Source organism: Labrus bergylta, chromosome 23 (genome assembly GCF_963930695.1).
Source record: "Labrus bergylta chromosome 23, fLabBer1.1, whole genome shotgun sequence".
NCBI classification, from domain to species: domain Eukaryota; kingdom Metazoa; phylum Chordata; class Actinopteri; order Labriformes; family Labridae; genus Labrus; species Labrus bergylta.
Genome location: NC_089217.1, coordinates 15,580,948 through 15,599,229, shown reverse-complemented (window position 1 = coordinate 15,599,229; position 18,282 = coordinate 15,580,948). Strand labels below are relative to the sequence as shown.

The window sequence follows — 18,282 nt, the reverse complement described above, 5'->3', positions numbered from 1 at the left end:
TTCCCTGCAGGTAAGGCATGAACGATACACATGATGGTACAGCGCAGGATGACACAAACACACTCACTTGCAGCCGAGGAAGAGGCAGTGCAGCCACAGCCAGGTGAGGACAAGCATGATGATGGCTATGGGGAAGCTGAAGATGAACCACGTGCCGAAGTTTATCACCTTTGCGTCTGGGTAACGTCTGGCGGGACAAAGACAGAACGAACAGAGAGTCACTTCAAGAGCTCTACCCGTGTCCAGGTGCTGGTCGTGGTTTTATCTTATTCAGTAATTACATTAAATGACTCTGCAGCAGGACAAGAGAGCTGATTGGAAATGTAGCTTCATTTTGATGCAGTAGCACTGACATTGCCAAAGAACCAGAAATCACTTTCAACAAGGTTTACCATTTCATCAAAATCATACTGATGTGATATTTTCATCTGTGCTACATTGCTGTATAAACATACAGCGCGTGTACTTGCAAATATAGGACCTCACCAGAGTTAAAAATAATTGTTTCTCCGCCCCATTAACCATCTAACTTGACCCTGCCCTGGCCTCATGTGTTCTGCTGTAACGGACAGCAGCTGTTGTCCCTTCAGCTTATCTGCACAGCTGACTCTCTGTCTGCACTGATAAAAGGTGAGTCTGTTGCAGCATTGAAAGGTGGAACTCCCCACGCTCTTTCATTCATATGTGAGAATCACTGCTGCATGCACAGTGCCAGTAAAACCAGCAGTATGACATCGTTTATTAGACCCAATAGCAGGTAAGCTAAATTCTCTTGTGGAGCCTCTCTGGAGTCGATGATGTCAACCGTAGTTTCAACTATTGTTTTGTTTTAAAAAGAAATCACAATATGAGCTTCAGTGTGACCGTAGTCCTTTGCTTTGCTTTCTGCATTTCTACTGCTGAGTTACAGTGCGGCATGAATTTGTAAAAAAAAAATATCCTAGCTAATGTTTAGGAGCCTCCCGTAGTGATTTCTCTTTTAAACACTTCAGTCCATCACGGATATTCTCCCAAGGGGCTGTTGACATCTGTACTTCTGGAAAACAGCTGCAGAGCATCTGTACAAAACATCACGTGATCAGCTAATGCATTTAAAGTATAATGAATGGAAATGAATTTTTAAAATAGTACGCCTTACTATCAGTTAAAACAGGCAGATGACTCCCTTAGTTTAGTACATGGCTATTAACACCCTGATTTTTGATTTTGAAATACTTTATTAATCCCTGAGGGGAGATTCTGGTTTTACACTTTATTTAGAGACATGCTTCTCACACACCCGGCCCGAATCACACACACACACACACACACACACACACACACACACACACACACATATACACGAACAGAACCTGTGGACATGCATTAGTGGAGAGATGTCAGAGTGAGGCTGCTACACAGGGAGCGCACCAGGGTGGTCGGAGGTTCAGTGCCTTGCTCAAGAGAACCTCGGCAGTACACAGGAAGTTCCCTGGAACCTCTCCAGCTACCAGAAGAACTTTTGTATTTTGGTCTGCACCGGGACTTGACCTGGCGACCCTACGATGATGCCCCCCTGATACAATATAGCTGGATTTTTTGATTTTGTTGTTGAATGCATTCTGGGTATTTATCCACCGAAAAGAGTGAGCATGCACTCTAGACATTTGTCTCTTAAAAGCTAAAAGAGTGTTTCATTTAGGATGAAAAAATGTGAATCAACCAAGCTTGAATCCATACATTAAACCTTTGGAAAAACATACATACATTAATAAAGGAAGTAAATTAAACTAAACTAAACGTTGGTGATAATCAGCTAAATTAGGGAATGTGGCGTCAGGGCAACTCGGATAGGAGTATAAATAAGTAAAGAAGTCCACAAGGAGGAGGAGCAGGACACCTTTGTTATAAAAAGTTTCAGTTAAAGTGAGCTTATGGAAAAGAGAACATGGTTCAACTTTAACTTCATGCAATGTGGAGCCCAGAGACGATCAGTGTCAAAACAAGAGAATATCCTCATCGTGTGCGAAGGTTTTTTCCATCATGGTTGAACATGCGACTGTGATTGAACGCTACCAGCACCACCTATGGTTTGTTTTAAATCCTGGAAAGCTTCCACAACTTTACAGCAGAGGTCACAAGGGTCGCCGCCGTCTGGACACAAACCCTCAGAGTCAGTGTCAGTGTGAGACGCGGTGTGAAATGTTTGCACAGATGAACATCGTGCGACGCTGTACAAAGGTTCAAGTCGTCCCACATCCTCAGTGCACTTTGAGCTCTAACCGCGCTCTCCTCAGTCTCCCCGCTGTGGTGTCATTCGAAGCTGCGTAGGTGATGAAGTGTGTTTGCTCAGTCGTGCTTCGATGAGCACTGTGCTGTATGGACAGTAATGAGGTTAAAGGTGAGAGAGGATGATCATGTGTGGGTTGAAGGCAAAACGTAGTCCTACCTCTAAAAGTTCTCTGTGATCCATAACTATTACGTTGTTTCAGATAGATGGGGAGAAAGTCAAAGATGAAAAAACAGAAATGTCCCTCTAGATTTAAGAAAAGGGGAAATTAAACTTTGGACTATCAACAAACTTAGTTCAAGCAGGAATACTGGTGACATTTTCATACACATTCATTCAATTCACATTATCCACTCCCTCTCTACCACTTCCACCCTCTCCCTTGCTCTGGTGATCAGCTGATTTTGGGCATTTACTCTCAAAGCAATAATCCAACCACACTCTGCCACAACCTCTCTCAACCAATCTCAGTCATATTTTAAAAATCCGTTCTCTCTCCTCCACAGTCAGTTTGTCATTTCAGTGCGTTCACCTCCATCCCAGCTCAGCAGAGTTCAGATCCAGCCTCAGAAACCCACTCCTCATCACATCCTGCATTCTTCTATCACCACCCCCAGTGACTCCATAGGGCGGTATCCTATCCTGCTGTCGGCCTCATTACCCCTCTGAGTACATCAAGATGGAGTCTAATCGTCAAAGAGTTTTTGCACATTTATCTTTTCCTTAACTGTTAAATAAATTACTTTAGTCTCTCCTGATTGAACTAGTATCATCCACAGAGTGCAAGACCGGAAGCACATCACCAATCATTAACTTTAGACACGTACAATCTTTCAAATCTATAATTCATATTGCAGATTTTACACATTACTCAATAACTACATTATACTAAAAATGTCCTTATAATATTGTACAGGTATGTATAGTGAATATTTTAAACAAAACTCATTCAGGAATCCACTGCTACATACGACTTAAATGCAACCAGAAACAAATAAAATAATAATAATTAAGTTTCACCTAAGTTGCAATGTCCTTGCCTTCTTCTACTAGCATGGACTGACTGACCTGGACACACACACACACACACACACACACACACACACACACACACACACACACACACACACACACACACACACACACACACACACACACACACACACACACACACACACACACACACACACACACACACACACACCATGTCTCAGACGTTGACCTCAAGCTACATGACAGACATTCAAGATTCAAACTTGAAGGTATAATTTGGGGGATTTTCATAATCACTGCTTGGGACTACAAGACGTACTGTGCACACAAACCCACACAGAATCAACACCTGACCTTTGTACAACCAGCTGCGACATGAAGGAGGCCATTCTGCACGGCTTAGTGCTGCGGCTGGAGGAAATCGGCTCTGTCAGGACTGTAGAGGCTGATTAGTTTGATCTCAGACCCCAGTGCCCCCCAGACACTGAGTTAACATTTCGGTTCGGCTGGACAAGCGCAGCCGCCAAGAAATCAATCAAGCTGTAAATGTGCAAGACGTTGAAATTGTGTCTAAAGGGCGTCCTGAGCTAATGCCCAATCAAAATATGTTTCTAATAATAATTGTTAAAGCTGCATACACATTTACTTTTCATAGTTAATTTTGAAAAAATACACAGAAACGCAGAGCCTGTTTTTCATTTTCATAGGCTTTTTCTCAAAAGATGGAGCGGAAATAAATTACATTATCCTCATAGGAAACTGGCCTTGATTTGCTCTAGTTCCAGTTGATGAAAATTCCTGACAGATGCCCAAATTGATGAATTAGAAGTCAGAAGGGAAAGGAGAAAGTGATGCTTTCAGACTGACAGACTGACAATATATATTTAACGATATCATCTGCAGACAGTGAAATGTGATAATGATATCCAGATCCAGATGTGTAGATGGGAGATATTTGAGGGGGCAGTTTCTGCAAAGAAGATCGTTTTTACGGGTCCCTTAGTAAAAAATAGCATATATAGAGTGCATAGTATGGAATAATAAAAATATCTTCACTTAATATAAACAATATAAAATATTTGTCGTAAAGCCATTTCAGTCAGGTGAAGAACTGAACATTAGCGTTCTTTAAGTCCCACATTTTTCCAAGCATTCAGTTTTTTTATTTTTTCATTTAACCTTTATTTAACCAGGTAATTAACCAATTGAGACCATGATCTCTTTCACCAGGGGTGACCTGGCCGAGAGGGCAGCAGCACACGTCATATTAGAAATAGTTTAAATTGACAACAACTTGATTGGGCATGTGATGAAATGGCATGAGTCGAGGCTTGGTTTTGAAATTGGTAAGAGGTTGGCATTATAGAACCTGCATCCCTGAAGTTGGCCAAAAACCTGTAAAATCAGAGATGAGCCTTGGATATGTCCCAGTTTTCAGGTTTTTTCTTTGCTTGTTTTTTGTCTAAGGAGAGCTTCAGCTTCAGACAGGATACTCAACATGCCTATACTCCTGCCTCTGCCCTGCTCCTTGATATCTTTAAGAGACAGATGTTGTTTTTTTTAATTGAAGCAAAAGTAAGATCCTTACAGACCAACATAAGCTGCCTGAAATGCAATAGTGCGTTGCTAGGACATCCTCTGAGGTAACTGGTATCAGTGAGCTAGCAGCATTACAGGATTACATTTCCGTTATTCCACAACAGACCAGAAACCATCGGAGGGATTTTGGACTCAGGTGAGTGTGTGCATGAGTACTCACGTGTTAAACTGCTCGGCAAAGATGAGGTTGGTTGACGTGCCGGTGATGGTGATGAGGCCACCGATCGTCGCTGCGTAGGTGATGCTGAGCGAGAGGCATTTACAGATCATGTGGTCCCTTTTGGTGGGATACTGGGAGTCCCTCCTGGCCTTCACTCGCTTAACGTTCGGGATTTCGATTGCAATCTGGAGGAGTGAAGGGAATATTAAGGAGAGTTGGATTAGCATGCAGTAATTGAACAAAAAAAATAATAATTTGACATGAGAAAAATTAACTAATTCTCCTCCCAGCATTTCTTGTCTCTCATCGGCTGTCCTATCCAATAGGGGCAAAAATGGCCCAAAAAATATCTTTAAAAAAACATCTAAGCCAATACCAACAGTTCCTCCTTGTACCTTACCTGAGGCAGGTGTCCATTTGTGTGTTTAACGATGTCCTGGTTGGAGTTTGACATTAAACCTAAACCGTTTGCCGCCCCAGTTTGTTCCTGAGAGGGGAAAAAAGCAAAAAGATTTCACTTGCAGTTTGTACATTCTTACTGTGCTGGCTCTAATGTGACTTCTGTCCACTTGGCCAAAAAGCCTCTTTAGCTCTTACCTCACTGAGCATGGAAAGCTCCTGTCTAGTGCAGTCGTTACTGGAGGGAGAAGAAACAAGACAACTTAGAAAATAAATTCACTTTTCATTTAATAGCATTCATTTAATTCATCTATTCTGCAGGATCCTGCTGAATCTGTAGGTAGCATAGAGCTGCTGTATATAGTAGTATTGCAGTAACTTCACTGTAATCCTTACAAAAACTTGTCTTCCCAATTTTTGCAAACTTCAATGATCGAGACGATTTGCAGAATTACTGCTTGATTCAATCCTTTCTGTTTTAATTTCATTTCCAGGTTCTATAAAGCAGAGTGTGCACATCTATGAAGTTCAATGCCATCTCCACTGACACAGATAAATAGATGAGGTTGGAATTAATGATGAAGACTGTAGAAATCAGTGGTCGTTGCAATTAGGAATAAAGAAAAAAAAGGATACGTAGGAAAAGCTTTGAAAGAGCTCAAACAAACACCCATACTTACATGTCATTGCGATAAAGCAGCTCTAACTGATTTTTGTCCAGGTTCCCTTCTTTTTCTGAAAGAGCTGCAGACAACAACAAAATGAGTAAATGGAGAAGAGCTGATGGAAGTTTTCGTCAGTTGAAAAACTAAATTATTCTGGTATAGTAGGAAGCAAAACAAGAAGTGCTTCATTACTTAGTGTTCACTTAACTATCTTTCTATACAGTTTTCAGGGAATGCTTGTGCAAACATTGTTATCAAAAACCTGTCTCATATCATGGTTCTGTTTTCATAGGAGCTCATAAAGTGACAGAACCAACGTACATGCATCATCCTCATGGGCCTCTGCGGTTTCGGAGTCCTCGTGGCTGTCGGCCAGGCCTGTGCAGATCAGCTGCTGCAGGACGGCCTCGGCTATGGGCATCACCATGGCTGTGGTGGACGTGTTGCTGAGCCACATGGACAAAAAGACTGTGCAGCACATGAAGCCCAGCACCAACCTGGACAAGTGAGAGGGACATCAGAGGAGATTTTGGACAGTCCTTACTCTCAGCTTTATCAAAAAGACTCAGAATGTTTTTCATGCTTTTGAACGTGGGTCTTTATATTGCATGTGACAAAATGTCAGTGTGTGTGTATTGCTCACATGCCAGGCTTGGCCCCCGCGATCATCACCATGCGCAGAGCGATGCGTTTATGCAGGTTCCACTTCTCTATGGAGGCGGCCAGGCAGATGACTCCCATCAGCAGCAGGGTGGTGTCTTTACAGTACTCTGCTGCCACCTGAACACACAATCAGCATGTCAAATAGAAATGTCGATCATTCAAAACAATCAGGGAGACGGACAGGAGTGACAAGGTCTTTCCATTTTTCCTCCTTCCACTGCTTCCCTACTCACCCTTGTTTTTGAATAAGAAAACACAGATTGTTCTTTTTAAGCAGCTTTATTTCCAGCACAGAGGGTTCACAGCCACACAGGGTGTCTCCTCACCTCTCACCTAAAACCTGCTCTACTTGCTCTTTTGGAACACTTTTTGAACACACGGCTCCTTCACGCTTTTTATATTCAGTCATGGAAATGTCCTCCTGCCTACACTTTAGAATGAAATGAATTTACTCACGGCTGTTAATTGCTTGATTCTCATTGGCCAATGCCACAGAACTGGTCTGCTATAATATCAAATTGTATCAGACTGTTGTTATGAAGAACAAACCATGACTATAAAGGGATGGATGTTGCTAGGTAATCACATCAATCAGTGGAAAGACAATTACAGTGGAGATGAGAGGTTCAAAAAGACAAAAACTGCAGGCTTTGACAGAGCAATCTAAAAAAACTGAACGTGGTATGGGATACAGAGGTGTTTAACGGCCGGTAAACAGAAAAGACAACGTCGACAGACTTTTGACTGATTCATGCAAACTTTTTCATCAGTGAACATTTTCAGTTTAATATGAGTAATGAAAGCATTGTTGTTGTTGTTCTTTTAGATTTATTTTGGTTTGGCCTTTTTTTTGTAGATATGACAGTGGATAGAAGAGACATTTGGGATAGAGGCGCAGAGGTCGGATCAGGGTCAACTGCTTGGAGTACCTCCGTACATGGGGGGCGCGCGCACTAACCACGAGGCTACGGGCTCCCCATTAAAGCTAGTTTAATTCTAAGACTACAGCTTTGGGCCCAGCTTCAACTGTAGATTCCAACATAATATAAGTTGAAGAAGAAGAAAAGGAAAAAAACATGAAACTGTCATGTATGAATCAAGTAATCAGCTGTCTAATAAACGGATGACTGAGGAAATCAAACTAGACCACATTTGGGATGCCAGTGGCGTAGTTGTTAGAGAGCCCGCCCCCCATGTATGAAGGCTGTGGTCCTCTAGGCAGTCGGCCCGGGTTTGGGTTCAACTTGCATGCCATTCCCCACTGCCTCATTCTCTGATTTCCAACTCTGTCCACTCTCCTGTCTCTACAATAAAGGTACAAAAAATTATAATATTAAAAAATAGGCTACATTTGCACTTCTGAATAGCTGGTGCAACCCAGTGCCAGAAACTGCAAAGAGAAATGTGGGAAACTTGAGACTCTTTTGGAAATGCCCATATTTAATCTTAAACCTGATTAATTAAGGGCCAAAATTAGCTCTGAGGCAGCACTGGTGAAGTGAAGGAACACGTGCTGTGATGTAAGGTTACTTTCCTCATTACCAGCATTAAAACAGCCACAAAGACAACAGCTAACCCATTGAAAAGTCATTCTTATCTAGTTAAGGTTACACTTGTTTTTTCACTTCCTCGTGGGTTCTTTGGGAGAGAGGTGTTGTTAGGGGAGACTGGGAGCACCATAATAGACTGAAAATGTTGCATAAAGCTCTGCTGGCATATTTACCACCACAAGAGGCTTACAGCAGTGTTCACAGGCAGCTTTGTCAATGTTTGTCAATGCGATTTAGTCACACGGGGCATAAAGCTCACTTTTTATGTAATGCTGGTAAGAAAGGTGAAGATGGCGGGGTGTGGGATGGGGAGTTGGGGGGTGGTGAAATTAATGGAGCAGAAAATCATGTTACAACTTACAAAACTTACAGAACCAAACAAAGACGGCCGTCATTATCGGTCAAACCAATCGAATCTCCACAGGGCGGAGCGGCTAACCTGATCACCAGCTACGGTGATGAGGGGAGTGTGTGATTGGTTGGGTGTGGGTCAGTCTGAATGCATGTACTTAGAGAGGAAAGAACACAGATGATGGTGATGAGCACCAGCTCAATGGGGTTGCCCACATGACGGCTGATCAAACCTTTATAGTTGAGTGACGACGCCTCTTGTTTACCCTGACACATAAGTAACACCACATCGTAAAACCCTGATGAAATATTAAATGCATCTTAAGAAACCCTCCCACTTGCTTTAATCACACATGAAAGAGCACAGAAAGGCCTTTAACCCATTTCCCCCCTGATCTGGACTTACTGTATATCCGCATATACAGCAATCTGATCAGCTGACGCTACAGTAAGACGCCAAATATCCCCGCATTTACAGTAGTCCCTCTAGTTAAGCTCTACAGCTTTACCTAATTGATCAGGGTTTTTCTCAGTCTTCCCAACCGAGAGTGAGAAAAAGTTTGACACACTGTCAAAGCGCCCTTGTTTCCAATTTACAGACACATCCGTCAGAAACCAAAAATCTAGATTGATTAATACATTTTTAATTCTTGTGACCGATAGTTTGCAGATAATTGGTATCCTCAATTGTCTTTGTACTCTAACATGTGAATAACAGTGGAATAGTGGTTTCCATATTCAAACTATGCCAAGCTATGCTAGTGCTATTTGATGGTTTGAAGCTATTCAAACCATCAAATGAAACTAAAGCAGTTTCACATTATTCACAATGTTTCATTATGTGCACGGAGACTGCACCAATAGAAAGTCGTTTGCGCGCTAGCAGCAGGAAATAAATATCGTCACCAATTAGCTAAAATAGAGTTTGTGAAAGAACATATATATATATATATAAAAACATATCTTTAAGGAAGATAGAAGTTAGCAGCTAACAAATTACAGTTAAAACAACAGTCAATGTTTGGCCATTTGTCAGCTCATAGGAAACACAACCTACTGCTAGTGTTGCTAAGTGTGAGTTGAAATGTGTAAATAGTACTGGCACATCAATGAAATGTGTATCAAAAGGATTTAGTAGTTCATTTGTCTATAAAGAATTTAAATATAACTGAAACAAATAGCTGATTTGAACTTGTGGGCACAAAAGAAACTAAGACAAATTATCGCTCATAGCATGCTAACACCTCTAGCATTTACTGTATAGACCAGACCAATGCCATCATCAAAAGGCCAAAAAATGACAAAGGAATAGACAAAGACTAATTAACTCTTTTCCCAGAAGACTGTGCAAACTTTAGTTAGCAGTAGCGTATTTATTTAAAGCTTCCTGCCCTTAACATCTGTCTGAGATTCATGTAAAAGTCTTCATTAGTGATTCATTAAATCAGCCCTCTGACCTCCTCAACTCAAAGAGAACTGGGCAGCTAATTTCAGCTGCTCAGAAGTTTTTGCAAGGCCTAAGAGAGACAGACAGCAAACAACACATAACTCACCTCACTGGACTTGAGTACTCCAAAGAGTGGATAGAGGAAAGCCGGCACCAGAGCAGCAGCACCCAAGGGAACAGCTTCAGACACCCAATAGACTGCCGTCACCATCAGCACGTAAGCGCAGCATGCCTCCTGTAAGCAGGAAACACAATTGTCACCGACCAGATAAGACACAACTTTAAAAACCTGTCTTATAAACAATGGAAAACATGTTTAGGTAGCCTACGTTTTTCAAATCTGAAAACATTGAGAACTAAAATACGAGTCGTTTTTTTTACCGTTATGCTATGGCAGACAATTTGCTAGCTTGATATGTCCGTTTGCAGGTTGTTAAAAGCTCATATGACTGCCAACCATAACTTCTAAAGCTTGCTAATTGACATTATGTTTAGTGTTTTAGCTTTGGTTTAAACATTGGGCAGTAAACTGGTTTTGTTAACTCTGGTAGCTAATAACAGTTTAAAAAGCTACTACGCTACGTTAACTGTCTCCTCGCTAAAGCTGAATGCTATCTGAATACTTTTAGGGCGTTATAAATCTACTCGTCTTACTTATTCAAGATTTTTAAGTGATATCAGGGACATTATAGTCTTGTGTCAGTATTTACACACCTAGATAGTAGATGCACTTCAACATAATCTGGGCCACGTTTTGGACTTGAAGCTCAGAAGACGTACTCGCAGACCTGAATTGGGTTACAGTTTGATTTGTTTGGGCCGGACACGGTCCAAATGTCAAGAACTGGGCCTGGCTTGGATTATGGCCATGGTTGTGGGGGTCAGACTTGGCATGACCGTCAGGATCCAGGCCCAACTTTGATCTTTTCTGAGCCCATGTGGAGCCGGGCTGATTTAAGGGTAAGAACTACAAGTAAAGCACTTTTAGCCGTGTATAAGCCACATGCTAATTCAAGATAGCCTACAATGCTAACCATAACAGCTTCAATTCATTAGTAGATTATCAATCTAAGATTTTTGTCATATTTATGTGTTGCAGGGTGTCAAATGGTGTTATCTTGTCAGAAGGTGGTTTATAATGAGTCTATAAATGGGCTGCACACACATTTTCTACCTTTTTTCTAAACTTTTTGTGGCATTTGAGCAAGTGTACGAGCATATCTTCTTCCTCCTTTATTTCCCACACACACTAAAACACACAACACAAACATTGATGTTGCATTAATCTGGTTATGGTTATATAATATCGACATACCAGCGACTCGCACTGCTCTGTTGCAACCCCAGAAGGCTTAGTGACAACAGGCTCTCCAATCTTAAAAACTAAAGAGGAATCTTGTGACATTTTTAAGACCTTATTAAAATTAAGACGTTCATGAACCATAGGCCCATTTTAAACCCCAAATGCATAGATATGTCTTTACAGTTGATGTTCTATTTGCAGAAAACACCATATCCAAGATTACCTACCAAGCCTTTTAGAAATGCTTTCACTCCTAATAATCCTAACCATGTTTAATGTAATATGCAGAAAGTGTTTCTTTAACTAAATAGTTCTACACATACGCAGTTTTCTGCTCCTGCCGCATGCTGTGTGAGCTTGTAGTTCTTTTACATAAGAGGAACATTCAGCGTAACATCTTGCCAGTAACGGGTCAGTTAATCTCAAATTAATAAACCCAGACCGGGAGAATTAGCAGCAGGGCTCCAGGATGAAGCATGTCCAGACCTGTTCAGACGTCACAGACGCTCAAACCATGGAGTTCAGAGAAATATTTTAAATATGATAAATCAGCTGTTTGAACAACTGAATACAAATGGGGCCCTTTTTAAGCTTTCCTCTGTCTACTGTTAAAGCAACATTACACTTTCATGTGAAGTGATGGTGAATGAAGTGGTACATATTATTATACAAATGTTCATTTTAAAGTGACATTTTTATCAGTAAAACCTGGTGACATTTTCATAAAAAAGCATATTTGTCCATAGGAAACAGAAGCCTTGTTCTGAGTGCAACGGCGATGGAATGAGGCTCCACTGTAACTATGTCGTTTTATATTCATATTGACTTTTTAAGGCATAAAATTTCACGTCCCAGTCTGTGAAATCACATTGCATTTTGGCGTTGTGAAAGCACGACAGGTGGAGAAACAGTGGATGCTCCACATACACACACACAGCGCTGCTCTCCCTCACTGGCTGTAACTATTACCAACTCTGATTGCAGTTTGTTAGCCCCTATTATGCCTCTGTGAAATTCATATTGAAGGAGAGAGGTCACATAGGGGGGTAAATCGCTGTGATGGGGGTTAGTGATGAAGTATATGTAAACTATCGATACAGTTCGTCTGACTGATGATCGTCAGATAAAGCAGATCCATTGCTATGCTAACACATCTGTGTAAACGATTACAGCATTGCATTGAGCTTAATGCTTGAATCAGCATTTTAGGAAGTGAAATTTGTCAAGTAAAATAGTCAGAAAAATATAATATTTATAATTCTGAAGTTGGACAATATTATTTTGTGTCAGTCAGCAAGACCACATGACATGTGGTAGCATTAATTACTTGCATGGCAGTCTTCTAGGCTGGGGAAAGGGATAGTTTTAAATGTTGTGTAAAACCATCACTCACCAAAACAACACCATTAGGTTTAAAATAAAGATTAGGTTTGGTTACAAAATGTGACACTAAAGAAGCTTTTACGGAAGAAAGTTAAGTGATGTAACATATGTGACAGAAAATGAGTCAGCTGAAGTGATTCCAACTTGGTGTTCTGTTTAAAAAATGTCTTGAACTCTGGTTACCTTCACACTGTGCAGACCTTTTTCACTGAGCTATCAGAGAGTCCACAAATGTATTTATCATCATCGCCTGGGAATTATACAGATAGGTTATAGGTTTTTATTTTATTTTATTTAACCAGGAAAAACTTCAGATTGAATATCTCTCTTTTAAGGGTGTCTTGGTCAAGACAGACAGCAGCACAATTAACAGTTGTTGACTCACACAGAGCAGCTATACATATACAAATAAAAACATTGTATGTACTGTATGCTTTCATGTCAATTCATGATAATGAATTAGACAAGATCTTACCGTCCCTAAAGCATTGCTGCTTGAAAAAAACCTTAATGAATTGCTTACTTTCAAATCTTCTTTGGCTATAGGGCACTGAATAAATGCTTGTCACAACCCTAAGAATTGTCAAAAGAACAAAGCGATATGGTTTTATCCCACACAGGAAAGTCACAGGATTCATGCTAAGTAATGTAGTGCCAGATGCCTCTATGAGTTCCCTGAAAAAACTCTGGAGGTCTTACAGTGGATTTAACTTGGCAGGGAGAAAAGAGGCATTTCTAGGCAGTAGGCACCGTTGTTGGATTAGGCTGAGCTGAACAGAACAAAGTGTTTGGGTCCATAATGAATTAGGCTCTTGCCAAAGAAAATGTTACAACTCTTTAAATCCCTGCAGGACACACACACACACACACAAACATCAGGAGGGAAAAAACGAAATGTCAACAAAAGACGAGCTCATCAAAGGCGCAATCTTGTCAGGACAAAAGTTGTGTTTTGCACATAAGCACCATTTGATTAGCCATTGTTCTAATCAGTCTGTTGGTTTCAACCATTATACAGGAAACAGGAGGCAATCTTGCATCCTGATAATGAGATTAAGACATTTACTTTTAATCGGTTATTATCAACAAATATCTACAAGCAAAAACAAAGTTTTAATGACATTACATGTTCTGAATTGGATTGGAGGATACTCAGAGTCAGCCCTGAATGTGTTGTTTTCCATTTGAGATGTGCATGTTGTATTCAGGTTTTAAGAGCAGTCTTTGGACATGTTTGTAGCTCATTGGGAACGTGCACCTCAAACTGAGTTTTCACAGCATTTTACCGGTTTGAAGGTAGCTCTCTCTATCACAGTTGCAAGGTAAATGGTGGCCCACCAATCTGGTTAAAAAAAGGAAGTCACTTACATCAAAAAATGGATTTGGATATCTGGATATGCAGTTGGACAAATTATGGAATTCCTTCTACCCCCCCCCCCCCCCACCCAAGGGGGGGGGGGGGGGGGGGGTGTGACTATCAATCAAATCTTAGTTTTAATTTGATCAAAATGGATGAGACATAAAAATAATTCCCTGTGTACCAATAAAGATATGAGCATTTATTTCTGCTGTAAAAAAAATGGGCAAATTGTAACATTGGTGTTAATGGGACCTCTTGGACTTTTGCAGCCAGCCTCAAGTGGACATTCCAGGAACTGCTGTTCTTTTGCACTTCTGCATTGGCTTCATTTTCCAACATCTGAGGTTTCAGCTTGATTGGAAAGGCCATTAACAAGAGGAAATCAGATGTTGTGTAAAGGAACTGGGAACAGATAGTCCAAATTAAAAGAGACAAACACTGTTGGAAAATAAACAGAGATGGTCTGATTCAGCAGTTACAGATAATAGATTATCCGTCTCAGTTTATCTGAGAATCGTTGCTGAACAAAGACTCAAGCGTCAATCGTTCATCTGTGCACCTTTGTCTTTGTTTTGCAAGTTTAAGTCAAAGTGCCAGGTAAGCAGGAAGTCAACAACCACCAATCAGCTGATGACCAGACTTTAAACTGTGATGTGTCAACGAGAAGAATTCAATACCTGCTCATGTTCCAGTGGAGGAAAAGCACTGTTTGCTTCCAGGCAGCTCTGATCTGAGGGTTTCCATGTCAGATAAAAACAGGTTAACAAGTTGTGTAACCAGTTATGACTCTTTAGGAGCGATCGCCAATCAATTTTAGTGCACTGCATTTCTCAAGAAAGAAAAGGTGAAACTGAAACAGGGGAAAAGTCAAAGTCGTTTTGACTGCACCTGCACAATACCTTCAGATAAAGTGTTTTTCAAAGGGAGTAAGTGGAAGTCAAAGAGTTAACAGTGGCCCCGACAAGCGTGAACATTTCAGGCTTCTTTTTTTAGGAAAAAAAAACTAGGCAAAAGTTCACTCGATTTTCTGAGGCAGTAAAAGAATGTGATGCTGGATTGCCCGAGGTGACCTGGACAGTGTTTGTGCAGTGTGACTGTTAGACCTTCATCATCAACACCACAGAGGTTTAGAGGTTCAAGCCTGAGTAGAGCTCTGTGAAAAGATCATGTCTTTCTTATAACACTGAAGAGATGAGACAAAAATATTGTGCAGGATATCCAATAAACTACTAAACTGCAGACATTTGTAATTCTCTAAACGCTGTAGTAAGACCCTGAATGCAGAATGGGAGCAAAGTAAGAACCACAGAGAAATCGGAATGGACATAAGGTGTGAAAACGGGTGTAAATATAATGTACACTGTACATTATTTTCAAATAAATGCACCCCCTGATTTAAAAGCTGCATTTGCACTTTATATTAAAAAACAAAACAGTTATATTAAAAACTAGAGGGTTTTTCCACAGTTTCAGTTTCTGATTGTTTGCTGTAAAAAGAAATAATAGGAAGGTTGACAATAAAGAAAGTCCCAGAAAAGAGATGAAATTTTAAGCCACAAATTGAAGAAAAAAAACACTATTTAGCGCTGTTATGAAAACATTGTAATGAATTCTTATTTTACCGTAATGTGAAAAATGACAGTTGTCCACATTAATGCTCTGACGAATTTATCTGGAGACTATAAAACTATACTATACTATAAACTGTAATTATTTTAAACGCTATATTAATGATGACTTTCCTGCTTTATATGCAAATTTATTCAGAGCCTCGATCACCTCAATTCATTAAATGATAACAAACCCTGATACAGACTCGCCTCAGAGAAAGGCGAAACACACAATCGGTCATCACGGACCGAAGTGAAGGCTTGACATAAAACTGTTTTATTATGATGCCTGGTGTTCTTCTACAGTTCTGTCGACTATCAGTGAAATATGAGAGCCGCACTGCAGACCCGAGACTCTTTATAAAGTGAAAACAGACAAAAGTTCAGCGTCAGTCACACACAGATTTATGTCATTCATCGCATGTGGAGATGTACTGTATGCTTTATTCTGGGGCGAGCTTTCTTCAAAACTGTCAATTTAGATACATATGTGCCACCTGGAAAAATGTTGCTTTCTGTTTCACTAGGTAAGGGTTAGGGTTTAAAGGCTAAACAAGCTTATGTGCGCTTGTCAGAGAGTGTGGAAACATCTTAGTGCAAGATGAAAACGTAAATGTCTGACTGGTCTTGTGTTTGCATCCATAAGATTTGTGTAAGTCGCGTCTCCTTATTGTTTTTTACTGGTGTGCACAATGAGCTGGATGAGCTCAGGTTATTCTGACTTGGCTGCAGCAGAGGGTCCAGGGATCGGCCAGGATGACTTGAAATCTGATTGGCCTCCCCAGGTGGCATCAAAAAAAAAAAATACTGAATCAACTATTTGGGCTGCTAGTAGCTGTTCTTCAGTGACCCCTTCAATGGACCTAGATGTGGTTTCAGGATTTTCTTGTCAACTTGAGGATCTAGTTTATCTTCATTATGTGAACACTTTATTCGGCTGAGGGGGTATTTCCTCAAACCCTGAGTGTTTTACAGCTGACAGGCCAATGTCTGAACAGAAGCCCTGTTCAACTCCCTGTTATCTGTGCAGCTTAGGAAATGTGGTTGCATTCAGAAAACACACATTGACTTAAGGCTCCTCATTCGGGGTGATAAGCTGAATTCAATGAACCAATCAGCACAGGGATGGACTTTTAAACAGTGAGATAACACAAACAAGCACACAGTCATTTCAGAGGACCTTACATTGAGTTGAATTCGTTTCCTGAGGCCTTATCCATAATCGAAACATGTCTCCCCTTCCACCTGAGGGGAGCACAAATGTGTACCATTTGATAGTTCTACCACAGGAAAAGTCTGCGTTCAACAAAGTCACTGTAATTAATCCATCCTTAATGGATAAGTGAGCAACATTTATTGCAACTCCATTCAATTGTTCTTGTGCAATTTCAATCCCAACCAAAGTGGTGGACTGCATGCCCTCATTGCCAAAAGTAGAGTTACACTGCAAGCTATAATATTGCTAAGAAATGGAAAGTAAAGTAGCATCTTGGAAACATGTCTTTGTGCCAGGCCTTTATGTTTGTGCAGAGGAAAACTTACATGTGCAATTGCATTCGTTCAAAACTCTAATTAAGACATGAAACGCTAGAAGTTAACTTATATCCAAGTGGAAGAGTCAATAACTTGTAACCATAGAATGTATAAAAAGATGGATGACATGACAGATACCCAGCTAGCCCCCCCCCCCCCCCCCCAGGTTAATAGATGGAACAAGGGTCAAACTGGAAAGTCAAAAAACTGGTAAAATACATTTTTGGTCAAACATGGTTTCTGTCTTTATAGTTAGCTCTTATCATGCTGACTTACGCCCGAGTGTTCAGTCTTCTGAGAGGTTCACTTTTGATCAGTGATTTGATTGACAGCTCTGTTGACAAAAGTGGCTCTTTCAAGACGAGAAACAAAGAGAGAAAATGTGACAAAGATGAACTAAACAGTTATTGAACTTCCCCTAACTGTGAGTGTGTGCTTCAAACAGTTTTTTCTTTGTGTTAAATGTGGTTTATGGAAGAGGCGGGATGTCAATCTCACGACTCCACCAGCTGGTCTCTGATGCCAAGACTCTGGCTACAAATGTGCAAAAAGTCAGCTCCTGTCATTGGGTGTTTTGGCATCACTTTTGTACAACAGGAAGATGTGGAGACATATCGTCCATCTTCATACTATCAATAGTTATAGCTTACAATTCCCACTACCTGTGTTTGTGAAAATATTTGATATTCAGGGCATCATGTTACATAGTAGAACAGACAACTTGTAATTTAAAGGGATGCAAAATGGCACAATCATTCATGACACATTAATGAGCACTCAGCATTTCTGTTATTGGCCCTTGAATTTTTTACAGGTCACTCTCCCGCTCTTTCTGACCCGGCATGACCGCATCCAACAGATGTTCTGTCTTTCTGCAGCTGGACACAGTACCACTCCAAACACACACACACACACACACACACACACACTTTGAACCCACCACATTCTAGACTCAGTCTGGGGTCCCTGGTGTCGTAAGGAAGCTGCATGTGTGCTA

General features: G+C 40.7%; 1 protein-coding gene across 1 annotated transcript in view; it reads right to left on the bottom strand.

The window, feature by feature from the left end:
- Positions 1-18,282, bottom strand: part of slc13a4 (solute carrier family 13 member 4) — a 29,690-nt gene that overhangs the window by 8,523 nt on the left and 2,885 nt on the right. The window contains exons 2-9 of the mRNA XM_020652511.2: positions 10,203-10,331; positions 6,729-6,865; positions 6,407-6,582; positions 6,101-6,164; positions 5,619-5,658; positions 5,422-5,508; positions 5,022-5,206; positions 68-187 (exon numbers count right to left, since the gene is read on the bottom strand). Of these exons, the coding sequence (XP_020508167.1) occupies positions 68-187; positions 5,022-5,206; positions 5,422-5,508; positions 5,619-5,658; positions 6,101-6,164; positions 6,407-6,582; positions 6,729-6,865; positions 10,203-10,331 (938 nt within the window). The remainder of the gene's footprint in view (positions 1-67; positions 188-5,021; positions 5,207-5,421; positions 5,509-5,618; positions 5,659-6,100; positions 6,165-6,406; positions 6,583-6,728; positions 6,866-10,202; positions 10,332-18,282) is intronic.